At 43.5% G+C, this 26,274-nt stretch overlaps 2 protein-coding genes across 5 annotated transcripts in view; one reads left to right on the top strand and one right to left on the bottom strand.

Moving 5' to 3' along the window:
- The window catches only part of LOC139583688 (NLR family CARD domain-containing protein 3-like), a 672,088-nt gene that overhangs the window by 609,946 nt on the left and 35,868 nt on the right, over nt 1-26,274 (bottom strand). The gene's annotated exons all lie outside the window — the stretch shown is intronic.
- LOC139583060 (NACHT, LRR and PYD domains-containing protein 12-like) overlaps nt 2,587-26,274 on the top strand; it is a 175,406-nt gene continuing 151,718 nt past the window's right edge. The window contains exons 1-2 of the mRNA XM_071414186.1: nt 2,587-3,705; nt 5,609-5,707. Of these exons, the coding sequence (XP_071270287.1) occupies nt 5,625-5,707 (83 nt within the window). The 5' untranslated portion in view covers nt 2,587-3,705; nt 5,609-5,624. The remainder of the gene's footprint in view (nt 3,706-5,608; nt 5,708-26,274) is intronic.

The raw sequence follows: 26,274 nt of genomic DNA, 5'->3' as shown, positions 1-26,274 counted from the left end.
ACGGCCCGATGTCGGAAGGATCTGAACACAATTCCTGGAAGCCTGAGTACTCACCAGACATGTCACCCATTGAGCATGTTTGGGATGCTCTGGATAGATGTGTATGACAGCGTGTTCAATTCCGCCAATATCCAGCAACTTTGCACGGCCATTGAAGAGGAGTGGGACAACATTCCACAGGCCACAATCAACAGCCTGATCAACTTTATGTGAAGGAGATGTGTCACGATGCATGAGACAAATGGTGGCAACACCAGATACTGACTGATTTTCTGATTCACACTCCTACTGTTTTATTAAGGTATCTGACAAACAGATGTATATCTGTGTTCCCAGTCATGTGAAATCCATAGATTAGGGCCTAATGAATGTATTTACATTACATTTACATTTTACATTTATTGTATTTCAACTGACTGATGTCCTTATATGAACTGTAACTCACTAAGATCTTGTTGGGTTTATTTTATTGTTCAGTGTTAATAAAAAGAGCAGTTGTAAATGTTTTATGTTTGATATGATGTTAGTAACACTCTGAAGTCATTCCATCCTTTCACTAAATGGTAGTAACACTCTGATGTCATTCCATCCTTTCACTAAATGGTAGTAACACTAAGTCATTCCATCCTTTCACTAAATGGTAGTAACACTAAGTCATTCCATCCTTTCACTAAATGGTAGTAACACTAAGTCATTCCATCCTTTCACTAAATGGTAGTAACACTCTGAAGTCATTCCATCCTTTCACTAAATGGTAGTAACACTAAGTCATTCCATCCTTTCACTAAATGGTAGTAACACTCTGAAGTCATTCCATCCTTTCACTAAATGGTAGTAACACTCTGAAGTCATTCCATCCTTTCACTAAATGGTAGTAACACTAAGTCATTCCATCCTTTCACTAAATGGTAGTAACACTAAGTCATTCCATCCTTTCACTAAATGGTAGTAACACTAAGTCATTCCATCCTTTCACTAAATGGTAGTAACACTAAGTCACTGAGTCCACCAATAATATTACATTCAACATACACAATGCCAACATACCGTCTCCAACCACTGAGTCAACCAATAATATTACATTCAACATACACAATACCAACATACCGTCTCCAACCATCAGACCACTGAGTCAAACAAATGAAGTGGAGGGACAACTGCATCATTTAAATATTAGTGGTGTTAGTTGTGCATAAGGTAACAATGGCAGGTATCCTTAACATGCAGTGCATATTACATTCAGGCATTACCCCTGTCGGTGATATGGGCTTACAAACTAATCGATCCACATCAGCTTGGTTTGCAAAGTACTTTTCCCCATGTTTTGGGGGCTCATAACTTGATCCAGAAGTCCATCCTCTGCTTCCAACACTGTCCCATTGTCCTGTAAAGAGATGTGTAATATACCTGGATACAACTTTACAGTTGTTGGACTCCAGGAAGAGTAGCTGCTGTTACCACCACTGTCCCATTGTCCTGTAAAGAGATGTCTAATATACCTGGATACAACTTTATAGTTGTTGGACTCCAGGAAGAGTAGCTGCTGGTTTTAGTGTCAACTTGAATTAGAGTGTGGCTGTGGAAGACTGGTCCCTTGATGATGTCAGCAAGTGGCTGAGTACCAATGATCTCCATGATTCCATCCCATCATTCCAAGGTTCACAGTCTTTCTGAAGAATGCCAACTCTATTCAATAGTCCACTTTGCAACGAGCAAACTTTCTCTGTGTCCAGACGACTCACACATATTGTCCTCTATCACCAGCATGAACCACATGTTCTAATTACCTGTGGAGTTAATGGGTGTGGGAAAACAAATAGATGTTTCAGCGTCTATCGGTCACACATCTACCAAAACCACAGAGAGCTTTTAAGAGACAACTTAGATGAGAATTGCCCTCATGATGAATTTGAGACTGGGACTGATCCCATTGAAGATGACATGAGCGATGTAGAGAGTCTGCCAGAGGCTGAATATGTTCAAGCCACAGAGATCAACACTGAGCAGCTAATTGAAGGTCTCTAAAACAATATCTGTCTTTTTATTTAGTAAATCAGGAAAGAACACTGCATCCCAGCTACGGTACAGAATAACATTGTTGAGGACCTCAGAACCATTGTTGATGCATTATGACACTACAGTGATCCCCTCAGGTTTCATCTGACAAATAAACTAATAAATGTGGTTGAACAGGACCATCTCAGGGACTTGCTTAACAACTCTGCAGTATTTGAGGAATGCATTAGATGCATAATCTCTGAGTGGATGCTGGAGCATTACTGTGTGAATGAATTGGACGTGGTCAGGACAATTGAAGTACCACTGAGCAACAAAGAAGGTTACAAAACAAGGTCATTTTAATTAAGCTACATTTCCCCCAGGCTACATGAATATAAAGAGACATGAGACAAAACAATCATAATGAATCAGATTACATGGAGAGGGGGACCTGATCCTAGATCATAATGAATCAGATTACATGGAGAGGGGGACCTGATCCTAGATCATAATGAATCAGATTACATGGAGAGGGGGACCTGATCCTAGATCATAATGAATCATATTACATGGAGAGGGGGACCTGATCCTAGATCATAATGAATCAGATTACATGGAGATGGGGACCTGATCCTAGATCATAATGAATCAGATTACATGGAGAGGGAACCTCATTTTAGATCATAATGAATCAGATTACATGGAGATGGGGACCTGATCCTAGATCATAATGAATCAGATTACATGGAGAGGGGGACCTGATCCTAGATCATAATGAATCAGATTACATGGAGAGGGGGGACCTGATCCTAGATCATAATGAATCAGATTACATGGAGAGGGGGACCTGATCCTAGATCATAATGAATCAGGTTACATGGAGAGGGGGACCTGATCCTAGATCATAATGAATCAGATTACATGGAGAGGGGGGACCTGATCCTAGATCATAATGAATCAGATTACATGGAGAGGGGGACGTGGTCCTAGATCATAATGAATCAGATTACATGGCGAGGGAGACCTGATCCTAGATCATAATGAATCAGATTACATGGAGAGGGGGACCTGATCCTAGATCATAATGAATCAGATTACATGGAGAGGGGGACCTGGTCCTAGATCATAATGAATCAGATTACATGGAGAGGGGGGACTGATCCTAGATCATAATGAATCAGATTACATGGAGAGGGCGACCTGATCCTAGATCATAATGAATCAGATTACATGGAGAGAGGGACCTGATCCTAGATCATAATGAATCAGATTACATGGAGAGGAGGACCTGATCCTAGATCATAATGAATCAGATTACATGGAGAGGAGGGACCTGATCCTAGATCATAATGAATCAGATTACATGGAGAGGAGGGACCTGATCCTAGATCATAATGAATCAGATTACATGGAGAGGGAGGACCTGATCCTAGATCATAATGAATAAGATTACATGGAGAGGGGGGACCTGATCCTAGATCATCACTCCTCCTCTGGGACACTGCCTGTAGGAAACAGAACACATAGTTGTAAAAGCTAGTTACAGCAGGTGTTTACTGCCATCTAGTGGAAGATACCAATAAAACACTTTATTATCAGGATGGGGAGGCAGCTGAGCTGAAACAGAAAGTAAAGTTGTTCTTTTGGAAAGGATCCATTTTGAGGACAGAGCTAAAAAACGCTATATGGAGAGAACTGACAAATAAAGTAAGTATCTTTGAACAATAATCTATTCTAATGGACAGAGTAAGATAATGAATACCTGGAATGAGATATTACTAGTTAGTAGAACTGCTACTTGAGCTGAGTTGCTGACAGACAGCAGTTTTCAAAGTGTAAACTAATCAGTAGGCCTACATGTTATCAGTAAAACGTCTGGTAAAGATGGTGGAGGAGCTTTTCAATTATATGGTTTTATGTTTATCTCAGGGTTTCTCAATCCTTTTGTTCTTACCAGCACTTACACACCTGATTCACCTAATCATCAAATATTTTAAGACAGTTTAATATTTGAGGCATACAAATTAATATTCTCAAATTATAACCTTTTTGGTTTGTAGGCCTGTTTATAATTATTAAAGTCCGACAGTAACTCACATTTTGGAGGTAAAAAACACAGCTACACTTGGTTTCGAGTAAATTATATGTTTATCAAAAATAATGTAAGAGAGATGTCTTGAAGAAACGCGTCTGGGTTTAGAACTCTGTGTCTCAGTGCGCTGCGACAGTGGGAAGTTCGTTTTGCATGGCCCGGTGCTACAGGGGAGTGGACATTTATTTTAAGGACCAATGGAATGGTGTAAAATGCGAAAACTTTACTCACCCGGGGAGCCGGGCAATGCAAAACTAATTCACCCAGAGACCGTTAGTTTATTTCCTGATATGAAATGTAAAGTAACTTTGTAGCCGACGCAGTTCCAGAATGTCTGTTGAAACTGTGACTCATATGGAACGTTAGAACAGTGGTGGAAACAGAACTCAGTTCTCAAACTGGAGTAAAAGGAAAGATTCCTTCATAGAACATGACTCAAGTAAAAGTGAAAGTCACACAGTAAAATACTACTTCAGTAAAAGTCTAAAAGTATTTGGTTTTAAATATAATTAAGTATCAAAAGTAAAAGTAAAGTAGTAATAATTGAACATTCCTTTTATTAAGCAAACCATACCAAACCATTTTCTTGTTATTTAAATTGACGGATAGCCAGGGTCACACTCCAACACTCAAACATCATTTAAAAACAAAGCATCTGTGTTTAGTGAGTCCGCCAGATCAGAGGCAGTAGGGATGACCAGGGATGTTCTCTGTTTAGTGAGTCCGCCAGATCAGAGGCAGTAGGGATGACCAGGGATGTTCTCTGTTTAGTGAGTCCTCCAGATCAGAGACAGTAGGGATGACCAGGGATGTTATCTCGATAAGTGTGTGAATTGTACCATTTTCCTGTCCTGCGAAGCATTCAAAATGTAAATAGTACTTTTGGGTGTCAGGTAAAATGTATGGAGTAAAAAGTACATAATTTTCTTCATGAATGTAGTGAAGTAAAAGTAAAGTTGTTAAAAATATATTTCTCAAAGACAATAAATATCCTGTTAGTGAATACACATAGTTGTGAGACACGGCCTTGTGTTTCTGTACTGTCTATAACTACCTTAACAAACAGTGACTTATTATTATTATTATTGTTGCTGTACTGTCTAGAACTACCTTAACAAACAGTGACTTATTATTATTATTATTGTTGCTGTACTGTCTAGAACTACCTTAACAAACAGTGACTTATTATTATTATTATTATTATTATTGTTGCTGTACTGTCTATAACTACCTTAACAAACAGTGACTTATTATTATTATTATTATTATTATTATTGTTGCTGTACTGTCTATAACTACCTTAACAAACAGTGACTTATTATTATTATTGACAGTTACCATGGAGATGAAATGTCACAACTACATGTTCATGTGATGCATTAAATCATCTGACTGTTTCTATGTCTGTTAGTAAATGTTTTATTTCTCAAAGAGATAATGAATTCATGAGAACAATTGACATTCAATAATTAGTTGTCACCGTGTTAACCACAACCAACATGCTGGATCTCTGTTTAGGGGACAGTGCTCTAAAATGAGTCTCTCTGGGGAGAGAGAGGAGGGGGGCCCTGCCTCTAAAATGCATCTCTCTGGGGGACATGACACCAAAGCTAAGAGGTAAGATGACAATTTTATGAAGAATTTATTACGTTTATTTCCAAAATAAATAGCTATTTTAAGATGAATGCACTTACTGTAAATCTCTCTGGATAAGAGCATCTGCTAAATCAGGGGTTCTCAATCCGGGGTCTGTGGAGGTACTGCAGGGGTTCTCAATCCGGGGTCTGTGGAGGTACTGCAGGGGTTCTCAATCCGGGGTCTGAGGAGGTACTGCAGGGGTTCTCAATCCGGGGTCTGTGGAGGTACTGCAGGGGTTCTCAATCCGGGGTCTGAGGAGGTACTGCAGGGGTTCTCAATCCGGGGTCTGTGGAGGTACTGCAGGGGTTCTCAATCCGGGGTCTGTGGAGGTACTGCAGGGGTTCTCAATCCGGGGTCTGTGGAGGTACTGCAGGGGTTCCGCGGCACCCTGACTGTACTCAGTGCAATGTAAGACATTTGATAGAATTTTCACGACACGACCACTTTGCCTGCTCTTAATTATTGCCTAATATAATGGAATGCATATTTTTTTAACCATTTCTGATCGTTGTTACAAGCAGAATTTTGACAATATTACCGTTATATCAACACACTCTTCACACCCGTTTAACAACTCTAAATATCTTTGTCATAGTAGGCATCAAGTCCCTTGCCAATAATGTTGCCTACAACGTTGCATACAATGTTCATTTCCATGGAACACATATTACACCCTAGATGCCTTTAATTAATTAGCGCCGGCCAGGGATTCGAACCAGCCACCTTTCGGCCACAGCTCCAACCGGAGTTTCTCCAAAGAAATAAACATGAGTTAATCTGCCAAAATGCAGACATACATGTTATGTATGTATAATTATGTATAATTATGTTATACATAATTATTATACATAAATCATTGCCAAAAGCACTAGACATGTAGGTCTATATTATTTATGGGTTGATTATATAGAAATAAAAAAATTATATAGAAATATAAAAACATTATTTTAACTACTACAAAGCAATTACATGTGGCTCAGGAACCACTGACTCACTGCATTATTCTATAGTATTATCAAGACACCTGCTGTTAACTCTTAACTACTTAGGACAGCTCACGAGGTGTCCTAAATATCTGGCGACTAGGTGGGACTAGAGACTTCATGCATAGCTTTAATTTATACACATAAGTGTAAAATGTCTTTATTCTCAGCACTTATACAATCAATTTTCTACTCTGAGACACTTTGGCGATATGGGCCCAGATTTCAACATATTGTTATAAAAAAACTTAGAATGTTTGTTTAACATAATAATACAAAATGAATATTACTAATGTAACCTACTGTAAAGACTGGGTTAAGTTGATTGTGTTGCACTGCTCATGTCCGCGTCCTGGAACTGTCCGCATCCCCGTACAGAACTGTCCGCGTCCCCGTACAGAACTGTCCGTGTCCCCGTACAGAACTGTCCGTGTCCCCGTACAGAACTGTCCGCGTCCCCGTTCGGTGTGGCGCCAAGCATATTGTCCGGTTACGCGCAGAGTTGGCTGAGGTGATCTTGGAGAATAACGACGGAGTTCACTACAGTGTTGAGACAACGAAGTTTATTGTTCAATTTGCTTTTTTCTTTACGGTCAGGGACAGTATGAGTGTAGCCAGATCCTTTTCACTCTCTGTCCTTGGTTCATTTTGTGTTTCACCGGATTCGGCATTTTCATCGAGACGAGGTACAGAACGACCAGCTAGCTAGTCGGTACAGCTCGGTAAGCTAGCTAGCTAATATACCAGCAGCATCCTAGTTAACTTAGCTAACAATACATCATTCTCTCGTTGATGGATGCTGGCTACCTCTGTCCGGTTCTCCTCTCTTCACTAGATGGACGGTAACTTTAGTGTTTAACCCCTCTGCGTCCAAGGACCAATCTTTTGAATATTATTTTCAGGGCGCCTCAATAGCAGGTATTGAACACCGGGTAAATAATCACTAGTCAGAGCCTCAACCTCAGTATACATTCATTATAAAAAACATCTTAATATCTGATATTGCGAGTAAACAACCTCGGAATAGAAAAGACAAGAGTGCGTCTTCCAGCCCACCAATAAATGACATAATTCAACCCTCCCGGTTAGTAAATTTACCTCAACATGTCACCGGAGAAGGCAGAGTAACGACACCAGCCTTTTAGCGGGGCTGACTACAACGCTCGCGTCGCTAAATGAATTTCGTTATTAAAAATGACACACTGGTCGCGCGCGCCAACGAGCGTCTAGAAGTCAGTTCTATTTGTGACGCAGTTCGCGCTGCATCTCCTCATTGGTTTATTGAAGCAGGTACCCACGTTCCATCTCCTCATTGGTTTATTGAAGCAGGTACCCACGTGCCATCTCCTCATTGGTTTATAGAAGCCAGGTACCCACGTGCCATCTCCTCATTGGTTTATAGAAGCAGGTACCCACGTGCCATCTCATTGGTTTATAGAAGCAGGTACCCACGTGCCATCTCCTCATTGGTTTATAGAAGCAGGTACCCACATGCCATCTTCTCATTGGTTTATAGAAGCAGGTACCCACGTGTCATCTCCTCATTGGTTTATAGAAGCAGGTACCCACGTGCCATCTCCTCATTGGTTTATAGAAGCAGGTACCCATGTGCCATCTCCTCATTGGTTTATAGAAGCAGGTACCCATGTGCCATCTCCTCATTGGTTTATAGAAGCAGGTACCCACGTGCCATCTCCTCATTTAGCAAAAAAACATAACTTAACATAAACATAACTTCTTTAAAGAATAAAAGGTAATTTACGAACATTTCTGAAAATGGATATATAGCGTTTGGAATGAAACTCTTCTTCTGTTTCCCCATCTGAGCTCAGAGTAGATGAGAGATGTAATGTTTGTCTCTGTTGTGTTGAAGCCCAATCAAGCAGGAGAGACCAGCCTCCCCTGTTCCCAGCTGTGTGTCCATGAAGAGTGACTGGTCTATGGACCATCCTCCTGGTCATGGGTGCACCTCAGCCACGCTCAAGGTCATAAACGATATCGTAACCGCCATCGATAGGAAACAATACTGTGCAGCCGTATTCATTGACCTGGCCAAGGCCTTTGACTCTGTCAATCACCACATCCTCATTGGCAGACTCGACAGCCTTGGTTTCTCTAATGATTGCCTCGCCTGGTTCACCAACTACTTCTCTGATCGAGTTCAGTGTGTCAAATCGGAGGGTCTGTTGTCCGGGCCTCTGGCAGTCTCTATGGGGGTGCCACAGGGTTCAATTCTTGGACCGACTCTCTTCTCTGTTTACATCAATGATGTCGCTCTTGCTGCTGGTGATTCTCTGATCCACCTCTACGCAGACGACACTATTCTGTATACTTCTGGCCCTTCTTTTGACACTGTGTTAACAACCCTCCAGGCGAGCTTCAATGCCATACAACTCTCCTTCCGTGGCCTCCAACTGCTCTTAAATACAAGTAAAACCAAATGCATGCTCTTCAACCGATCACTGCCTGCTCCTGCCCGCCTGTCCAACATCACTACTTTGGACGGCTCTGACTTAGAATATGTGAACACCTACAAATACCTAGGTGTCTGGTTAGACTGTAAACTCTCCTTCCAGACTCACATCAAACATCTCCAATCCAAAGTCAAATCTAGAATTGGCTTCCTATTCCGCAACAAAGCATCCTTTACTCATGCTGCCAAACATACCCTTGTAAAACTGACCATCCTACCAATCCTCGACTTCGGTGATGTCATTTACAAAATAGCCTCCAAAACCCTACTCAATAAATTGGATGCAGTCTATCACAGTGCCATCCGTTTTGTCACCAAAGCCCCATATACTACCCACCACTGCGACCTGTACACTCTCGTTGGCTGGCCCTCGCTTCATACTCGTCGCCAAACCCACTGGTTCCAGGTCATCTACAAGACCCTGCTAGGTAAAGTCCCCCCTTATCTCAGCTCGCTGGTCACCATAGCAGCACCTACCTGTAGCACGCGCTCCAGCAGGTATATCTCTCTAGTCACCCCCAAAACCAATTCTTCCTTTGGACGCCTCTCCTTCCAGTTCTCTGCTGCCAATGACTGGAACGAACTACAAAAATCTCTGAAACTGGAAACACCTATCTCCCTCACTAGCTTTAAGCACCAGCTGTCAGAGCAGCTCATAGATTACTGCACCTGTACATAACCCATCTACAATTTAGCCCAAACAACTACCTCTTTACCTACTGTATTTATTTATTAATTTATTTTGCTCCTTTGCACCCCATTATTTCTGTCTCTACTTTGCACTTTCTTCCACTGCAAACCAACCATTCCATTGTTTTATTTTTATTTATTTTTTATATATTTTTTTTTTATTTTATTCTTAGTTTTTATTTTACTTGCTGTGTTGTACTCACTTCGCCTCCATGGCCTTTTATATTTTTATTTATTTATACATATATTTGTTTGCCTTCACCTCCCTTATCTCACCTCACTTGCTCACATTGTATATAGACTTATTTTTTTTAATTTTTTTTCACTGTATTATTGACTATATGTTTGTTTTACTCCATGTGTAACTATGTGTTGTTGTATGTGTCGAACTGCTTTGCTTTATCTTGGCCAGGTCGCAATTGTAAATGAGAACGTGTTCTCAATTTGCCTACCTGGTTAAATAAAGGTTAAATAAAAAATAAAAAAAAATAAAAATATCCTTTAGAGAGGGAGACTTTTCTACTGAACAAAGGTAAGAAGAACTCATGGGTCATGGTCAGTGAGTTAAACAACACTGTCTCTAGTCATTTCTCCTCTCCCATTTTCCCATTTCTATTTGTTGTTTTCATAATCCATAGACTAATCCTTTTGTCCATTTTCATAGTCCTAAAACAATATTAAACAAACACAACATTCCCTCCCTCTGTGTGTGTGTGGGTGTGTGTGTGTGTGTGTGTGTGTGTGTGTGTGTGTGTGTGTGTGTGTGTGTGTGTGTGTGTGTGTGTACTCCCTGGATGAGAAGATGTAATCTCATGTTTTGTCCACAGAAACCAACAGGAGAGATCAGAGTCAGAGATTCTCAGTGGTCAGTCTTCCCAGAGTCATCAAACAGACCTGGCCTCCATATTCAGTGTATGTGCTCCTGTTATGTACATTTGTTTTTGTTTACCTCAAGTAAAGTTGATCTGTCAATCATTCATTAATGTGTTAATGAGAAAGCATTTTGTCTCTTGCTTAACTTATTTACTTGATTTATTTCAGTTGCTTGAAGAGAAAATTATTACATTTGTGAAGAACGAGCTGAAGATGTTCAAGAGGATTCTTAGTCCAGAACTCCCAGAAGGCTTTGAGAGTCAGAAGCAGGAAGTGGTGGATGCTGAAGATGAGAAGCAGGAGAGCAGTGCCAGAGAGGGGGCTCTGAAGATCACACTGCACATCCTGAGGAAAATGAACCAGAAGGAGCTTGCTGACACACTGGAGAAATGTAAGATCTGTCTGCCTAATGTTGAATGCTGTTTTATAACATTTAAAAGCTGTAGCTAAAGTACAGCTAAAGTAGCTGTGTAACTCAATGATATTCTAGCAGCCTTAACTAGAGGTCGACCGATTATGATTTTTCAACGCAGATACCGATTATTGGACGACCAAAAAAGCCGATACCGATTAATCGGCCAATTTTTTAAAAATGTATTTGTAATAATGACAATTACAACAATACTGAATGAACACTTATTTTAACTTAATATAATACATCAATAAAATCTATTTAGCCTCAAATAAATAATGAAACATGTTCAATTTGTGTTAAATAATGCAAAAACAAAGTGTTGGAGAAGAAAGTAAAAGTGCAATATGTGCCATGTAAGAAAGCTAACGTTTAAGTTCCTTGCTCAGAACATGAGAACATATGAAAGCTGGTGGTTCCTTTTAACATGAGTCTTCAATATTCCCAGGTAAGAAGTTTTAGGTTGTAGTTATTATAGGACTTATAGGACTATTTCCCTCTATACCATTTGTATTTCATTAACCTTTGACTATTGGATGTTCTTATAGGCACTTTAGTATTGCCAGTGTAGCAGTATAGCTTCCGTCCCTCTCCTCGCTCCTCCCTGGGCTCGAACCAGCAACACAACGACAACAGCCACCCTCGAAGCAGCGTTACCCATGCAGAGCAAGGGAAACAACTACTCCAAGTCTCAGAGCGAGTGACGTTTGAAACGCTATTAGCGCGCGCTAACTAGCTAGCCATTTCACTTCGGTTACACCAGCCTCATCTCGGGAGTTGATAGGCTTGAAGTCATAAACAGCGCAATGCTTGACACACAACCAAGAGCTGCTGGCAAAACGCATGAAAGTGCTGTTTGAATGAATGTTTACGCGCTTGCTTCTGCCTACCACCGCTCAGTCAGATACTTAGATACTTGTATGCTCAGTCAGATTATATGCAACGCAGGACACGCTAGATAATATCTAGTAATATCATCAACCATGTGTAGTTAACTAGTGATTATGATTGATTGTTTTGTATAAGATAAGTTTAATGCTAGCTAGCAACTTACCTTGGCTTACTGCATTCGCGTAACAGGCAGTCTCCTTGTGGAGTGCAACGAGAGGCAGGCAGGTCGTTATTGCGTTGGACTAGTTAACCTGAAGGTTGCAATATTAGATCCCCCGAGCTGACAAGGTGAAAATCTGTCATTCTGCCCCTGAACGAGGCAGTTAACCCACCGTTTCTAGGCCGTCATTGAAAATAAGAATGTGTTCTTAACTGACTTGCCTAGTTAAATAAAAAATAAAACATTGGTGTCCAAAAATACCGATATCCGATTGTTATGAAAACTTGAAATCGGCCCAAATTAATCAGCCATTCCGATTAATCGGTCGACCTCTAGCCTTAACACAACACCTAGTGACCTCATCAAGTAGCAGCAGGGATGTGTTGTGGTGATTCATTTAGAGAGAGAGAGAGAGACAACATTAATAATACCATCAATAATACCAATAACCATATAATCAGTCACACCAGTCTGTAATGCATTATGAAAACATTTACACATTTATACAGTCAGTTAAGAGAATAAATTATTATAATGTAAAACGTTATAACCGTATTACAATACTGTAGTCATTAAAACAGACGTAATATTAATATCGTCTGTGTTATTTCTAGATTCAGATGAGCTTGCTGTGATTTGCCAACGTGAACTCAAATCTAATCTAAAGAAGAAGTTTCAATGTGTATTTGAGGGGATCGCTAAACAAGGAAACCCAACACTTCTCAATAAGATCTACACAGAGCTCTACATCACAGAGGGTGGAACAGGAGAGGTCAATAATGAACATGAGCTGAGACAGATTGAGACAACAACCAGGAAACAAGCAAGACCAGAGACTGCAGTCAAATGTAACGACATCTTCAAACCCTTAACTGGACAAGACAAACTTATCAGAACTGTGCTGACAAAGGGAGTCGCTGGCATTGGAAAAACAGTCTCTGTGCAGAAGTTCATTCTGGACTGGGCTGATGGAAAAGCAAATCAGGATGTCCAATTTGTATTTTCATTCCCTTTTCGGGAGCTGAATTTGATGAAAGGGGACAAACACACTTTCATTGAGCTTCTCAATCACTTCTCAATGGAAGTACCAGTACTGAGTCAATGTGCAGGGTACCAGGTAGTTGAGGTAATAATGAGACTATAAGGAGTACCAGTACTGAGTCAATGTGCAGGGGTACCAGGTAGTTGAGGTAATAATGAGACTATAAGGAGTACCAGTACTGAGTCAATGTGCAAGGGTACCAGGTAGTTGAGGTAATAATGGGACTATAAGGAGTACCAGTACTGAGTCAATGTGCAGGGTACCAGGTAGTTGAGGTAATAATGAGACTATAAGGAGTACCAGTACTGAGTCAATGTGCAGGGGTACCAGGTAGTTGAGGTAATAATGAGACTAAGGAGTACCAGTACTGAGTCAATGTGCAGGGTACCAGGTAGTTGAGGTAATAATGAGACTATGAGGAGTACCAGTACTGAGTCAATGTGCAGGGTACCAGGTAGTTGAGGTAATAATGAGACTATGAGGAGTACCAGTACTGAGTCAATGTGCAGGGGTACCAGGTAGTTGAGGTAATAATGAGACTATAAGGAGTACCAGTACTGAGTCAATGTGCAGGGTACCAGGTAGTTGAGGTAATAATGAGACTATAAGGAGTACCAGTACTGAGTCAATGTGCAGGGGTACCAGGTAGTTGAGGTAATAATGAGACTATAAGGAGTACCAGTACTGAGTCAATGTGCAAGGGTACCAGGTAGTTGAGGTAATAATGAGACTATAAGGAGTACCAGTACTGAGTCAATGTGCAGGGTACCAGGTAGTTGAGGTAATAATGAGACTATAAGGAGTACCAGTACTGAGTCAATGTGCAGGGGTACCAGGTAGTTGAGGTAATAATGAGGCTATAAGGAGTACCAGTACTGAGTCAATGTGCAGGGGTACCAGGTAGTTGAGGTAATAATGAGACTATAAGGAGTACCAGTACTGAGTCAATGTGCAGGGGTACCAGGTAGTTGAGGTAATAATGAGGCTATAAGGAGTACCAGTACTGAGTCAATGTGCAGGGGCACCAGGTAGTTGAGGTAATAATGAGACTATAAGGAGTACCAGTACTGAGTCAATGTGCAGGGGTACCAGGTAGTTGAGGTAATAATGAGACTATAAGGAGTACCAGTACTGAGTCAATGTGCAGGGGTACCAGGTAGTTGAGGTAATAATGAGACTATACGGAGAACCAGTACTGAGTCAATGTGCAGGGGTACCAGGTAGTTGAGGTAATAATGAGGCTTTAAGGAGTACCAGTACTGAGTCAATGTGCAGGGGTACCAGGTAGTTGAGGTAATAATGAGACTATAAGGAGTACCAGTACTGAGTCAATGTGCAGGGGTACCAGGTAGTTGAGGTAATAATGAGACTATAAGGAGTACCAGTACTGAGTCAATGTGCAGGGGTACCAGGTAGTTGAGGTAATAATGTGGCTATAAGGAGTACCAGTACTGAGTCAATGTGCAGGGTACCAGGTAGTTAAGGTATAAATGAGACTATAAGGAGTACCAGTACTGAGTCAATGTGCAGGGGTACCAGGTAGTTGAGGTAATAATGTGGCTATAAGGAGTACCAGTACTGAGTCAATGTGCAGGGTACCAGGTAGTTGAGGTAATAATGTGGCTATAAGGAGTACCAGTACTGAGTCAATGTGCAGGGGTACCAGGTAGTTGAGGTAATAATGAGACTATAAGGAGCACCAGTACTGAGTCAATGTGCAGGGGTACCAGGTAGTTGAGGTAATAATGAGACTATAATGAGAACCAGTACTGAGTCAATGCGCAGGGGTACCAGGTAGTTTAGGTAATAATGAGGCTATAAGGAGTACCAGTACTGAGTCAATGTGCAGGGGTACCAGGTAGTTGAGGTAATAATGAGACTATAAGGAGTACCAGTACTGAGTCAATGTGCAGGGGTACCAGGTAGTTTAGGTAATAATGAGGCTATAAGGAGTACCAGTACTGAGTCAATGTGCAGGGGTACCAGGTAGTTGAGGTAATAATGAGACTATAAGGAGTACCAGTACTGAGTCAATGTGCAGGGGTACCAGGTAGTTGAGGTAATAATGAGACTATAAGGAGTACCAGTACTGAGTCAATGTGCAGGGGTACCAGGTAGTTGAGGTAATAATGAGACTATGAGGAGTACCAGTACTGAGTCAATGTGCAGGGGTACCAGGTAGTTGAGGTAATAATGAGACTATAAGGAGTACCAGTACTGAGTCAATGTGCAGGGTACCAGGTAGTTGAGGTAATAATGAGACTATAAGGAGAACCAGTACTGAGTCAATGCGCAGGGGTACCAGGTAGTTTAGGTAATAATGAGGCTATAAGGAGTACCAGTACTGAGTCAATGTGCAGGGGTACCAGGTAGTTGAGGTAATAATGAGACTATAAGGAGTACCAGTACTGAGTCAATGTGCAGGGGTACCAGGTAGTTGAGGTAATAATGAGACTATAAGGAGAACCAGTACTGAGTCAATGTGCAGGGGTACCAGGTAGTTGAGGTAATAATGAGACTATAAGGAGTACCAGTACTGAGTCAATGTGCAGGGGTACCAGGTAGTTGAGGTAATAATGAGACTATAATGAGAACCAGTACTGAGTCAATGTGCAGGGGTACCAGGTAGTTGAGGTAATAATGAGACTATAAGGAGTACCAGTACTGAGTCAATGTGCAGTGGTACCAGGTAGTTTAGGTAATAATGAGGCTATAAGGAGTACCAGTACTGAGTCAATGTGCAGGGGTACCAGGTAGTTGAGGTAATAATGAGACTATAAGGAGTACCAGTACTGAGTCAATGTGCAGGGGTACCAGGTAGTTGAGGTAATAATGAGACTATAAGGAGTACCAGTACTGAGTCAATGTGCAGGGGTACCAGGTAGTTGAGGTAATAATGAGACTATGAGGAGTACCAGTACTGAGTCAATGTGCAGGGGTACCAGGTAGTTGAGGTAATAATGAGACTATAAGGAGTACCAGTACTGAGTCAATGTGCAGGGTACCAGGTAGTTGAGGTAATAATGAGACTATAAGGAGTACCAGTACTGAGTAAATGTGCAGGGGTACCAGGTAGTTGAGGTAATAATGAGACTATAAGGAGTACCAGTACTGAGTCAATGTGCAAGGGTACCAGGTAGCTGAGGTAATAATGGGACTATAAGGAGTACCAGTACTGAGTCAATGTGCAGGGTACCAGGTAGTTGAGGTAATAATGAGACTATAAGGAGTACCAGTACTGAGTCAATGTGCAGGGGTACCAGGTAGTTGAGGTAATAATGAGACTAAGGAGTACCAGTACTGAGTCAATGTGCAGGGTACCAGGTAGTTGAGGTAATAATGAGACTATGAGGAGTACCAGTACTGAGTCAATGTGCAGGGTACCAGGTAGTTGAGGTAATAATGAGACTATGAGGAGTACCAGTACTGAGTCAATGTGCAGGGGTACCAGGTAGTTGAGGTAATAATGAGACTATAAGGAGTACCAGTACTGAGTCAATGTGCAGGGTACCAGGTAGTTGAGGTAATAATGAGACTATAAGGAGTACCAGTACTGAGTCAATGTGCAGGGGTACCAGGTAGTTGAGGTAATAATGAGACTATAAGGAGTACCAGTACTGAGTCAATGTGCAAGGGTACCAGGTAGTTGAGGTAATAATGAGACTATAAGGAGTACCAGTACTGAGTCAATGTGCAGGGTACCAGGTAGTTGAGGTAATAATGAGACTATAAGGAGTACCAGTACTGAGTCAATGTGCAGGGGTACCAGGTAGTTGAGGTAATAATGAGGCTATAAGGAGTACCAGTACTGAGTCAATGTGCAGGGGTACCAGGTAGTTGAGGTAATAATGAGACTATAAGGAGTACCAGTACTGAGTCAATGTGCAGGGGTACCAGGTAGTTGAGGTAATAATGAGGCTATAAGGAGTACCAGTACTGAGTCAATGTGCAGGGGCACCAGGTAGTTGAGGTAATAATGAGACTATAAGGAGTACCAGTACTGAGTCAATGTGCAGGGGTACCAGGTAGTTGAGGTAATAATGAGACTATAAGGAGTACCAGTACTGAGTCAATGTGCAGGGGTACCAGGTAGTTGAGGTAATAATGAGACTATACGGAGAACCAGTACTGAGTCAATGTGCAGGGGTACCAGGTAGTTGAGGTAATAATGAGGCTTTAAGGAGTACCAGTACTGAGTCAATGTGCAGGGGTACCAGGTAGTTGAGGTAATAATGAGACTATAAGGAGTACCAGTACTGAGTCAATGTGCAGGGGTACCAGGTAGTTGAGGTAATAATGAGACTATAAGGAGTACCAGTACTGAGTCAATGTGCAGGGGTACCAGGTAGTTGAGGTAATAATGTGGCTATAAGGAGTACCAGTACTGAGTCAATGTGCAGGGTACCAGGTAGTTAAGGTATAAATGAGACTATAAGGAGTACCAGTACTGAGTCAATGTGCAGGGGTACCAGGTAGTTGAGGTAATAATGTGGCTATAAGGAGTACCAGTACTGAGTCAATGTGCAGGGTACCAGGTAGTTGAGGTAATAATGTGGCTATAAGGAGTACCAGTACTGAGTCAATGTGCAGGGGTACCGGGTAGTTGAGGTAATAATGAGACTATAAGGAGTACCAGTACTGAGTCAATGTGCAGGGGTACCAGGTAGTTGAGGTAATAATGAGACTATAATGAGAACCAGTACTGAGTCAATGCGCAGGGGTACCAGGTAGTTTAGGTAATAATGAGGCTATAAGGAGTACCAGTACTGAGTCAATGTGCAGGGGTACCAGGTAGTTGAGGTAATAATGAGACTATAAGGAGTACCAGTACTGAGTCAATGTGCAGGGGTACCAGGTAGTTTAGGTAATAATGAGGCTATAAGGAGTACCAGTACTGAGTCAATGTGCAGGGGTACCAGGTAGTTGAGGTAATAATGAGACTATAAGGAGTACCAGTACTGAGTCAATGTGCAGGGGTACCAGGTAGTTGAGGTAATAATGAGACTATAAGGAGTACCAGTACTGAGTCAATGTGCAGGGGTACCAGGTAGTTGAGGTAATAATGAGACTATAAGGAGTACCAGTACTGAGTCAATGTGCAGGGGTACCAGGTAGATGAGGTAATAATGAGACTATGAGGAGTACCAGTACTGAGTCAATGTGCAGGGGTACCAGGTAGTTGAGGTAATAATGAGACTATAAGGAGTACCAGTACTGAGTCAATGTGCAGGGTACCAGGTAGTTGAGGTAATAATGAGACTATAAGGAGTACCAGTACTGAGTAAATGTGCAGGGGTACCAGGTAGTTGAGGTAATAATGAGACTATAAGGAGTACCAGTACTGAGTCAATGTGCAAGGGTACCAGGTAGTTGAGGTAATAATGGGACTATAAGGAGTACCAGTACTGAGTCAATGTGCAGGGTACCAGGTAGTTGAGGTAATAATGAGACTATAAGGAGTACCAGTACTGAGTCAATGTGCAGGGGTACCAGGTAGTTGAGGTAATAATGAGACTAAGGAGTACCAGTACTGAGTCAATGTGCAGGGTACCAGGTAGTTGAGGTAATAATGAGACTATGAGGAGTACCAGTACTGAGTCAATGTGCAGGGTACCAGGTAGTTGAGGTAATAATGAGACTATGAGGAGTACCAGTACTGAGTCAATGTGCAGGGGTACCAGGTAGTTGAGGTAATAATGAGACTATAAGGAGTACCAGTACTGAGTCAATGTGCAGGGTACCAGGTAGTTGAGGTAATAATGAGACTATAAGGAGTACCAGTACTGAGTCAATGTGCAGGGGTACCAGGTAGTTGAGGTAATAATGAGACTATAAGGAGTACCAGTACTGAGTCAATGTGCAAGGGTACCAGGTAGTTGAGGTAATAATGAGACTATAAGGAGTACCAGTACTGAGTCAATGTGCAGGGTACCAGGTAGTTGAGGTAATAATGAGACTATAAGGAGTACCAGTACTGAGTCAATGTGCAGGGGTACCAGGTAGTTGAGGTAATAATGAGGCTATAAGGAGTACCAGTACTGAGTCAATGTGCAGGGGTACCAGGTAGTTGAGGTAATAATGAGACTATAAGGAGTACCAGTACTGAGTCAATGTGCAGGGGTACCAGGTAGTTGAGGTAATAATGAGGCTATAAGGAGTACCAGTACTGAGTCAATGTGCAGGGGCACCAGGTAGTTGAGGTAATAATGAGACTATAAGGAGTACCAGTACTGAGTCAATGTGCAGGGGTACCAGGTAGTTGAGGTAATAATGAGACTATAAGGAGTACCAGTACTGAGTCAATGTGCAGGGGTACCAGGTAGTTGAGGTAATAATGAGACTATACGGAGAACCAGTACTGAGTCAATGTGCAGGGGTACCAGGTAGTTGAGGTAATAATGAGGCTTTAAGGAGTACCAGTACTGAGTCAATGTGCAGGGGTACCAGGTAGTTGAGGTAATAATGAGACTATAAGGAGTACCAGTACTGAGTCAATGTGCAGGGGTACCAGGTAGTTGAGGTAATAATGAGACTATAAGGAGTACCAGTACTGAGTCAATGTGCAGGGGTACCAGGTAGTTGAGGTAATAATGTGGCTATAAGGAGTACCAGTACTGAGTCAATGTGCAGGGTACCAGGTAGTTAAGGTATAAATGAGACTATAAGGAGTACCAGTACTGAGTCAATGTGCAGGGGTACCAGGTAGTTGAGGTAATAATGTGGCTATAAGGAGTACCAGTACTGAGTCAATGTGCAGGGTACCAGGTAGTTGAGGTAATAATGTGGCTATAAGGAGTACCAGTACTGAGTCAATGTGCAGGGGTACCAGGTAGTTGAGGTAATAATGAGACTATAAGGAGTACCAGTACTGAGTCAATGTGCAGGGGTACCAGGTAGTTGAGGTAATAATGAGACTATAATGAGAACCAGTACTGAGTCAATGCGCAGGGGTACCAGGTAGTTTAGGTAATAATGAGGCTATAAGGAGTACCAGTACTGAGTCAATGTGCAGGGGTACCAGGTAGTTGAGGTAATAATGAGACTATAAGGAGTACCAGTACTGAGTCAATGTGCAGGGGTACCAGGTAGTTTAGGTAATAATGAGGCTATAAGGAGTACCAGTACTGAGTCAATGTGCAGGGGTACCAGGTAGTTGAGGTAATAATGAGACTATAAGGAGTACCAGTACTGAGTCAATGTGCAGGGGTACCAGGTAGTTGAGGTAATAATGAGACTATAAGGAGTACCAGTACTGAGTCAATGTGCAGGGGTACCAGGTAGTTGAGGTAATAATGAGGCTTTAAGGAGTACCAGTACTGAGTCAATGTGCAGGGGTACCAGGTATTTGAGGTAATAATGAGACTATAAGGAGTACCAGTACTGAGTCAATGTGCAGGGGTACCAGGTAGTTGAGGTAATAATGAGACTATAAGGAGTACCAGTACTGAGTCAATGTGCAGGGGTACCAGGTAGTTGAGGTAATAATGTGGCTATAAGGAGTACCAGTACTGAGTCAATGTGCAGGGTACCAGGTAGTTGAGGTAATAATGTGGCTATAAGGAGTACCAGTACTGAGTCAATGTGCAGGGGTACTGTAACGGTTTTCCTCCTCCTCTTCATCCGAAGAGGAGGAGCAGGGATTGAACCAAAATGCAGCGGAGTTTGAAGACATAATGATTTATTAAATAAACAAAACGAACAAACACGAAAACGAACTATACTTGAAAATGATACAAAATAACAAAACGAAAGTAGACAGACCTGAACGACGAACTTACATTTAACACGAGAACGCACGAACAGGGAAAAATATCCTACACATAAAAATAACGATGAACAACACAAACCGAGACAGTCCCGTATGGTGCGACAAACACTGACACAGGAGACAACCACCCACAACGAACACAGTGAAACAACCTACCTAAATATGACTCTTAATTAGAGGAACGCAAAACACCTGCCTCTAATTAAGAGCCATACCAGGCAACCCTAAACCAACATAGAAACACACAACATAGAATGCCCACCCAAACTCACGTCCTGACCAACTAACACATAAAACTAACAGAAAACAGGTCAGGAACGTGACATAACCCCCCCCTTAAGGTGCGTACTCCGAACGCATCACCAAAAGTCCAGGGGAGGGTCTGGGTGGGCATCTGACCACGGTGGTGGCTTAGGCTCCGGGCGTGGTTCCCACCCCACCATAATCAATCCCAGCTTACTTCTACCCCCTATCATGACCACCCTCTTATTACCCCCACCTAATTTAAGGGACAACACCAAGATAAAGGACAGCTCCGGGACCAGGTAGCTCAGGACAGAGAGGTAGCTCAGGACAGAGGGATAGATCAAGATAGAGAGGTAGCTCAGGATAAAGAGGTAGCTCAGGATAGAGGGGCAACTCCGGACTGAAGGGCAGCTCCGGACAGAGAGACAGCTCTGGACTGAGGGGCAGTTCTGAATTACTAGCCGCTTCTGGCTGAGGGACAGCTCATGGCTGACTGACGGCTCTGGACGCTCATGGCAGGCTGACGGCTCTGGACGCTCATGGCAGGCTGACGGCTCTGGACGCTCATGGCAGGCTGACGGCTCTGGACGCTCATGGCAGGCTGACGGCTCTGGACGCTCATGGCTGGCTGACGGCTCTGGACGCTCATGGCTGGCTGACGGCTCTGGCTGCTCATGGCTCTCTAACGGCTCTGGCTGCTCATGGCTCTCTGACGGCTCTGGCTGCTCATGGCTCTCCGACGGCTCTGGCTGCTCATGGCTCGCTGACGGCTCTGGCAGATCCTGTCTGGCTGGCGGCTCTGGCAGATCCTGTCTGGTTGGCGGCTCTGGCAGATCCTGTCTGGTTGGCGGCTCTGGCAGATCCTGTCTGGTTGGCGGCTCTGGCAGATCCTGTCTGGTTGGCGGCTCTGGCAGATCCTGTCTGGTTGGCGGCTCTGGCAGATCCTGTCTGGTTGGCGGCTCTGGCAGATCCTGTCTGGTTGGCGGCTCTGGCAGATCCTGTCTGACGGACGGCTCTAGCGGCTCCTGTCTGGCGGGCGGCGCTAGCGGCTCCTGTCTGGCGGACGGCTCTGTAGGCTCATGGCAGACGGGCGGCTTTGCAGGCTCATGGCAGACGGGCGGCTTTGCAGGCTCATTGCAGACGGATGGCTCAGACGGCGCTGGGGAGACGGATGGCTCAGATGGCGCTGGGGAGACGGATGGCTCAGATGGCGCTGGGGAGACGGATGGCTCAGATGGCGCTGGGGAGACGGATGGCTCTGGCCGGATAAGGCGCACTGTAGACCTGGTGCGTGGTGCCGGAACTGGAGGCACCGGGCTAAGGACACGCACCTTCATACTAGTGCGGGGAGCAGGGACAGGGCACACTGGACTCTCAAAGCGTACTCTATACCTGGTGCGAGGTACCGGCACTGGTGGCACCGTGCTGAGGGCACGCACCTCAGGACTAGTACGGGGAGAAGTGACAGTGTGTACAGGACTTAGGAGACGCACAGGTGGCTTAGTGCGTGGGGCCGGACCTGGAGGCACCGAACTGGATACACGCACTATAGGGAGAGTGCGTGGAGGAGGAACAGGGCTCTGGAAACGCACTGGTAGCCTAGTGCGTAGTGTAGGCACTGTAGGTACTAGGCTGGGGCGGGGAGGTGGCGCCGGAAATACCGGACCGTGCAGGCGTACTGGCTCTCTTGAGCATTGAGCCTGCCCAACCTTACCTGGTTGAATGCTCCCGGTCGCCCGACCAGTGCGGGGAGGTGGAATAACCCGCACCGGGCTATGTAGGATAACCGGGGAAACCATGCGTAAGGCAGGTGCCATGTATGCCGGCCCGAGGAGACGCACTGGAGACCAGACGCGTTGAGCCGGCCTCAAGACACCTGGCTCAATGCCCAATCTAGCCCTACCAGTGCGGGGAGGTGGAATAACCCGCACCGGGCTATGCACACGTACAGGAGACACCCTGCGCTCTACTGCGTAACACGGTGTCTGCCCGTACTCCCGCTCTCCACGGTTAGCCTGGGAAGTGGGCGCAGGTCTCCTACCTGCTCTTGGCCCACTACCCCTTAGCCCCCCCCAAGAAATTTTTGGGTCTTACTCACGGGCTTTTCGGGCTTCCGTGCAAGACGCGTCCCCTCATAACTCCGGTTCCCTTCTCCGGTTGCCTCTGCTCTCCTCAGTGCCTCCACCTGTTCCCATGGGAGGCGATCCCTACCAGCCAGGATCTCCTCCCATGTGTAGCAACCTTTACCGTCCAATACATCGTCCCATGTCCAAAAATCCTGTGTAGCAGGCCACTGCTCGAATTCACGCCGCTTGGTTCTGGATAGGTGTGGGTGGTTCTGTAACGGTTTTCCTCCTCCTCTTCGGGATTGAACCAAAATGCAGCGGAGTTTGAAGACATAATGATTTATTAAATAAACAAAACGAACAAACACGAAAACGAACTATACTTGAAAATGATACAAAATAACAAAACGAAAGTAGACAGACCTGAACGACGAACTTACATTTAACACGAGAACGCACGAACAGGGAAAAATATCCTACACATAAAAATAACGATGAACAACACAAACCGAGACAGTCCCGTATGGTGCGACAAACACTGACACAGGAGACAACCACCCACAACGAACACAGTGAAACAACCTACCTAAATATGACTCTTAATTAGAGGAACGCAAAACACCTGCCTCTAATTAAGAGCCATACCAGGCAACCCTAAACCAACATAGAAACACACAACATAGAATGCCCACCCAAACTCACGTCCTGACCAACTAACACATAAAACTAACAGAAAACAGGTCAGGAACGTGACAGGTACCAGGTAGTTGAGGTAATAATGAGACTATAAGGAGTACCAGTACTGAGTCAATGTGCAGGGGTACCAGGTAGTTGAGGTAATAATGAGACTATAATGAGAACCAGTACTGAGTCAATGCGCAGGGGTACCAGGTAGTTTAGGTAATAATGAGGCTATAAGGAGTACCAGTACTGAGTCAATGTGCAGGGGTACCAGGTAGTTGAGGTAATAATGAGACTATAAGGAGTACCAGCACTGAGTCAATGTGCAGGGGTACCAGGTAGTTGAGGTAATAATGAGACTATAAGGAGTACCAGTACTGAGTCAATGTGCAGGGGTACCAGGTAGTTGAGGTAATAATGAGACTATAAGGAGTACCAGTACTGAGTCAATGTGCAGGGTACCAGGTAGTTGAGGTAATAATGAGACTATAAGGAGTACCAGTACTGAGTCAATGTGCAGGGGTACCAGGTAGTTGAGGTAATAATGAGACTATAAGGAGTACCAGTACTGAGTCAATGTGCAGGGGTACCAGGTAGTTGAGGTAATAATGAGACTATAAGGAGTATCAGTACTGAGTCAATGTGCAGGGGTACCAGGTAGTTGAGGTAATAATGAGACTATAAGGAGAACCAGTACTGAGTCAATGTGCAGGGTACCAGGTAGTTGAGGTAATAATGAGACTATAAGGAGTACCAGTACTGAGTCAATGTGCAGGGTACCAGGTAGTTGAGGTAATAATGAGACTATAAGGAGTACCAGTACTGAGTCAATGTGCAGGGGTACCAGGTAGTTGAGGTAATAAGGAGGCTATAAGGAGTACCAGTACTGAGTCAATGTGCAGGGGTACCAGGTAGTTGTGGTTATAATGAGACTATAAGGAGTACCAGTACTGAGTCAATGTGCAGGGGTACCAGGTAGTTGAGGTAATAATGAGACTATAAGGAGTACCAGTACTGAGTCAATGTGCAGGGGTACCAGGTAGTTGAGGTAATAATGAGACTATAAGGAGTACCAGTACTGAGTCAATGTGCAGGGGTACCAGGTAGTTGAGGTAATAATGAGACTATAAGGAGAACCAGTACTGAGTCAATGTGCAGGGGTATCAGGTAGTTGAGGTAATAATGAGACTATAAGGAGTACCAGTACTGAGTCAATGTGCAGGGGAACCACGTAGTTGAGGTAATAATGAGACTATAAGGAGTACCAGTACTGAGTCAATGTGCAGGGGTACCAGGTAGTTGAGGTTATAATGAGACTATAAGGAGTACCAGTACTGAGTCAATGTGCAGGGGTACCAGGTTGTTGAGGTAATAATGAGACTATAAGGAGTACCAGTACTGAGTCAATGTGCAGGGGTACCAGGTAGTTGAGGTAATAATGAGACTATAAGGAGTACCAGTACTGAGTCAATGTGCAGGGGTACCAGGTAGTTGAGGTAATAATGTGGCTATAAGGAGTACCAGTACTGAGTCAATGTGCAGGGTACCAGGTAGTTGAGGTAATAATGAGACTATAAGGAGTACCAGTACTGAGTCAATGTGCAGGGGTACCAGGTAGTTGAGGTAATAATGAGACTATAATGAGAACCAGTACTGAGTCAATGCGCAGGGGTACCAGGTAGTTTAGGTAATAATGAGGCTATAAGGAGTACCAGTACTGAGTCAATGTGCAGGGTACCAGGTAGTTGAGGTAATAATGAGACTATAAGGAGTACCAGTACTGAGTCAATGTGCAGGGGTACCAGGTAGTTGAGGTAATAAGGAGGCTATAAGGAGTACCAGTACTGAGTCAATGTGCAGGGGTACCAGGTAGTTGTGGTTATAATGAGACTATAAGGAGTACCAGTACTGAGTCAATGTGCAGGGGTACCAGGTAGTTGAGGTAATAATGAGACTATAAGGAGTACCAGTACTGAGTCAATGTGCAGGGGTACCAGGTAGTTGAGGTAATAATGAGACTATAAGGAGTACCAGTACTGAGTCAATGTGCAGGGGTACCAGGTAGTTGAGGTAATAATGAGACTATAAGGAGAACCAGTACTGAGTCAATGTGCAGGGGTATCAGGTAGTTGAGGTAATAATGAGACTATAAGGAGTACCAGTACTGAGTCAATGTGCAGGGGTACCACGTAGTTGAGGTAATAATGAGACTATAAGGAGTACCAGTACTGAGTCAATGTGCAGGGGTACCAGGTAGTTGT

This window comes from Salvelinus alpinus, chromosome 1 (genome assembly GCF_045679555.1).
Source record: "Salvelinus alpinus chromosome 1, SLU_Salpinus.1, whole genome shotgun sequence".
NCBI lineage: Eukaryota > Metazoa > Chordata > Actinopteri > Salmoniformes > Salmonidae > Salvelinus > Salvelinus alpinus.
The sequence above is the reverse complement of the archived record's forward strand: the minus strand, read 5'-3'. Positions and strand labels throughout refer to the sequence as shown.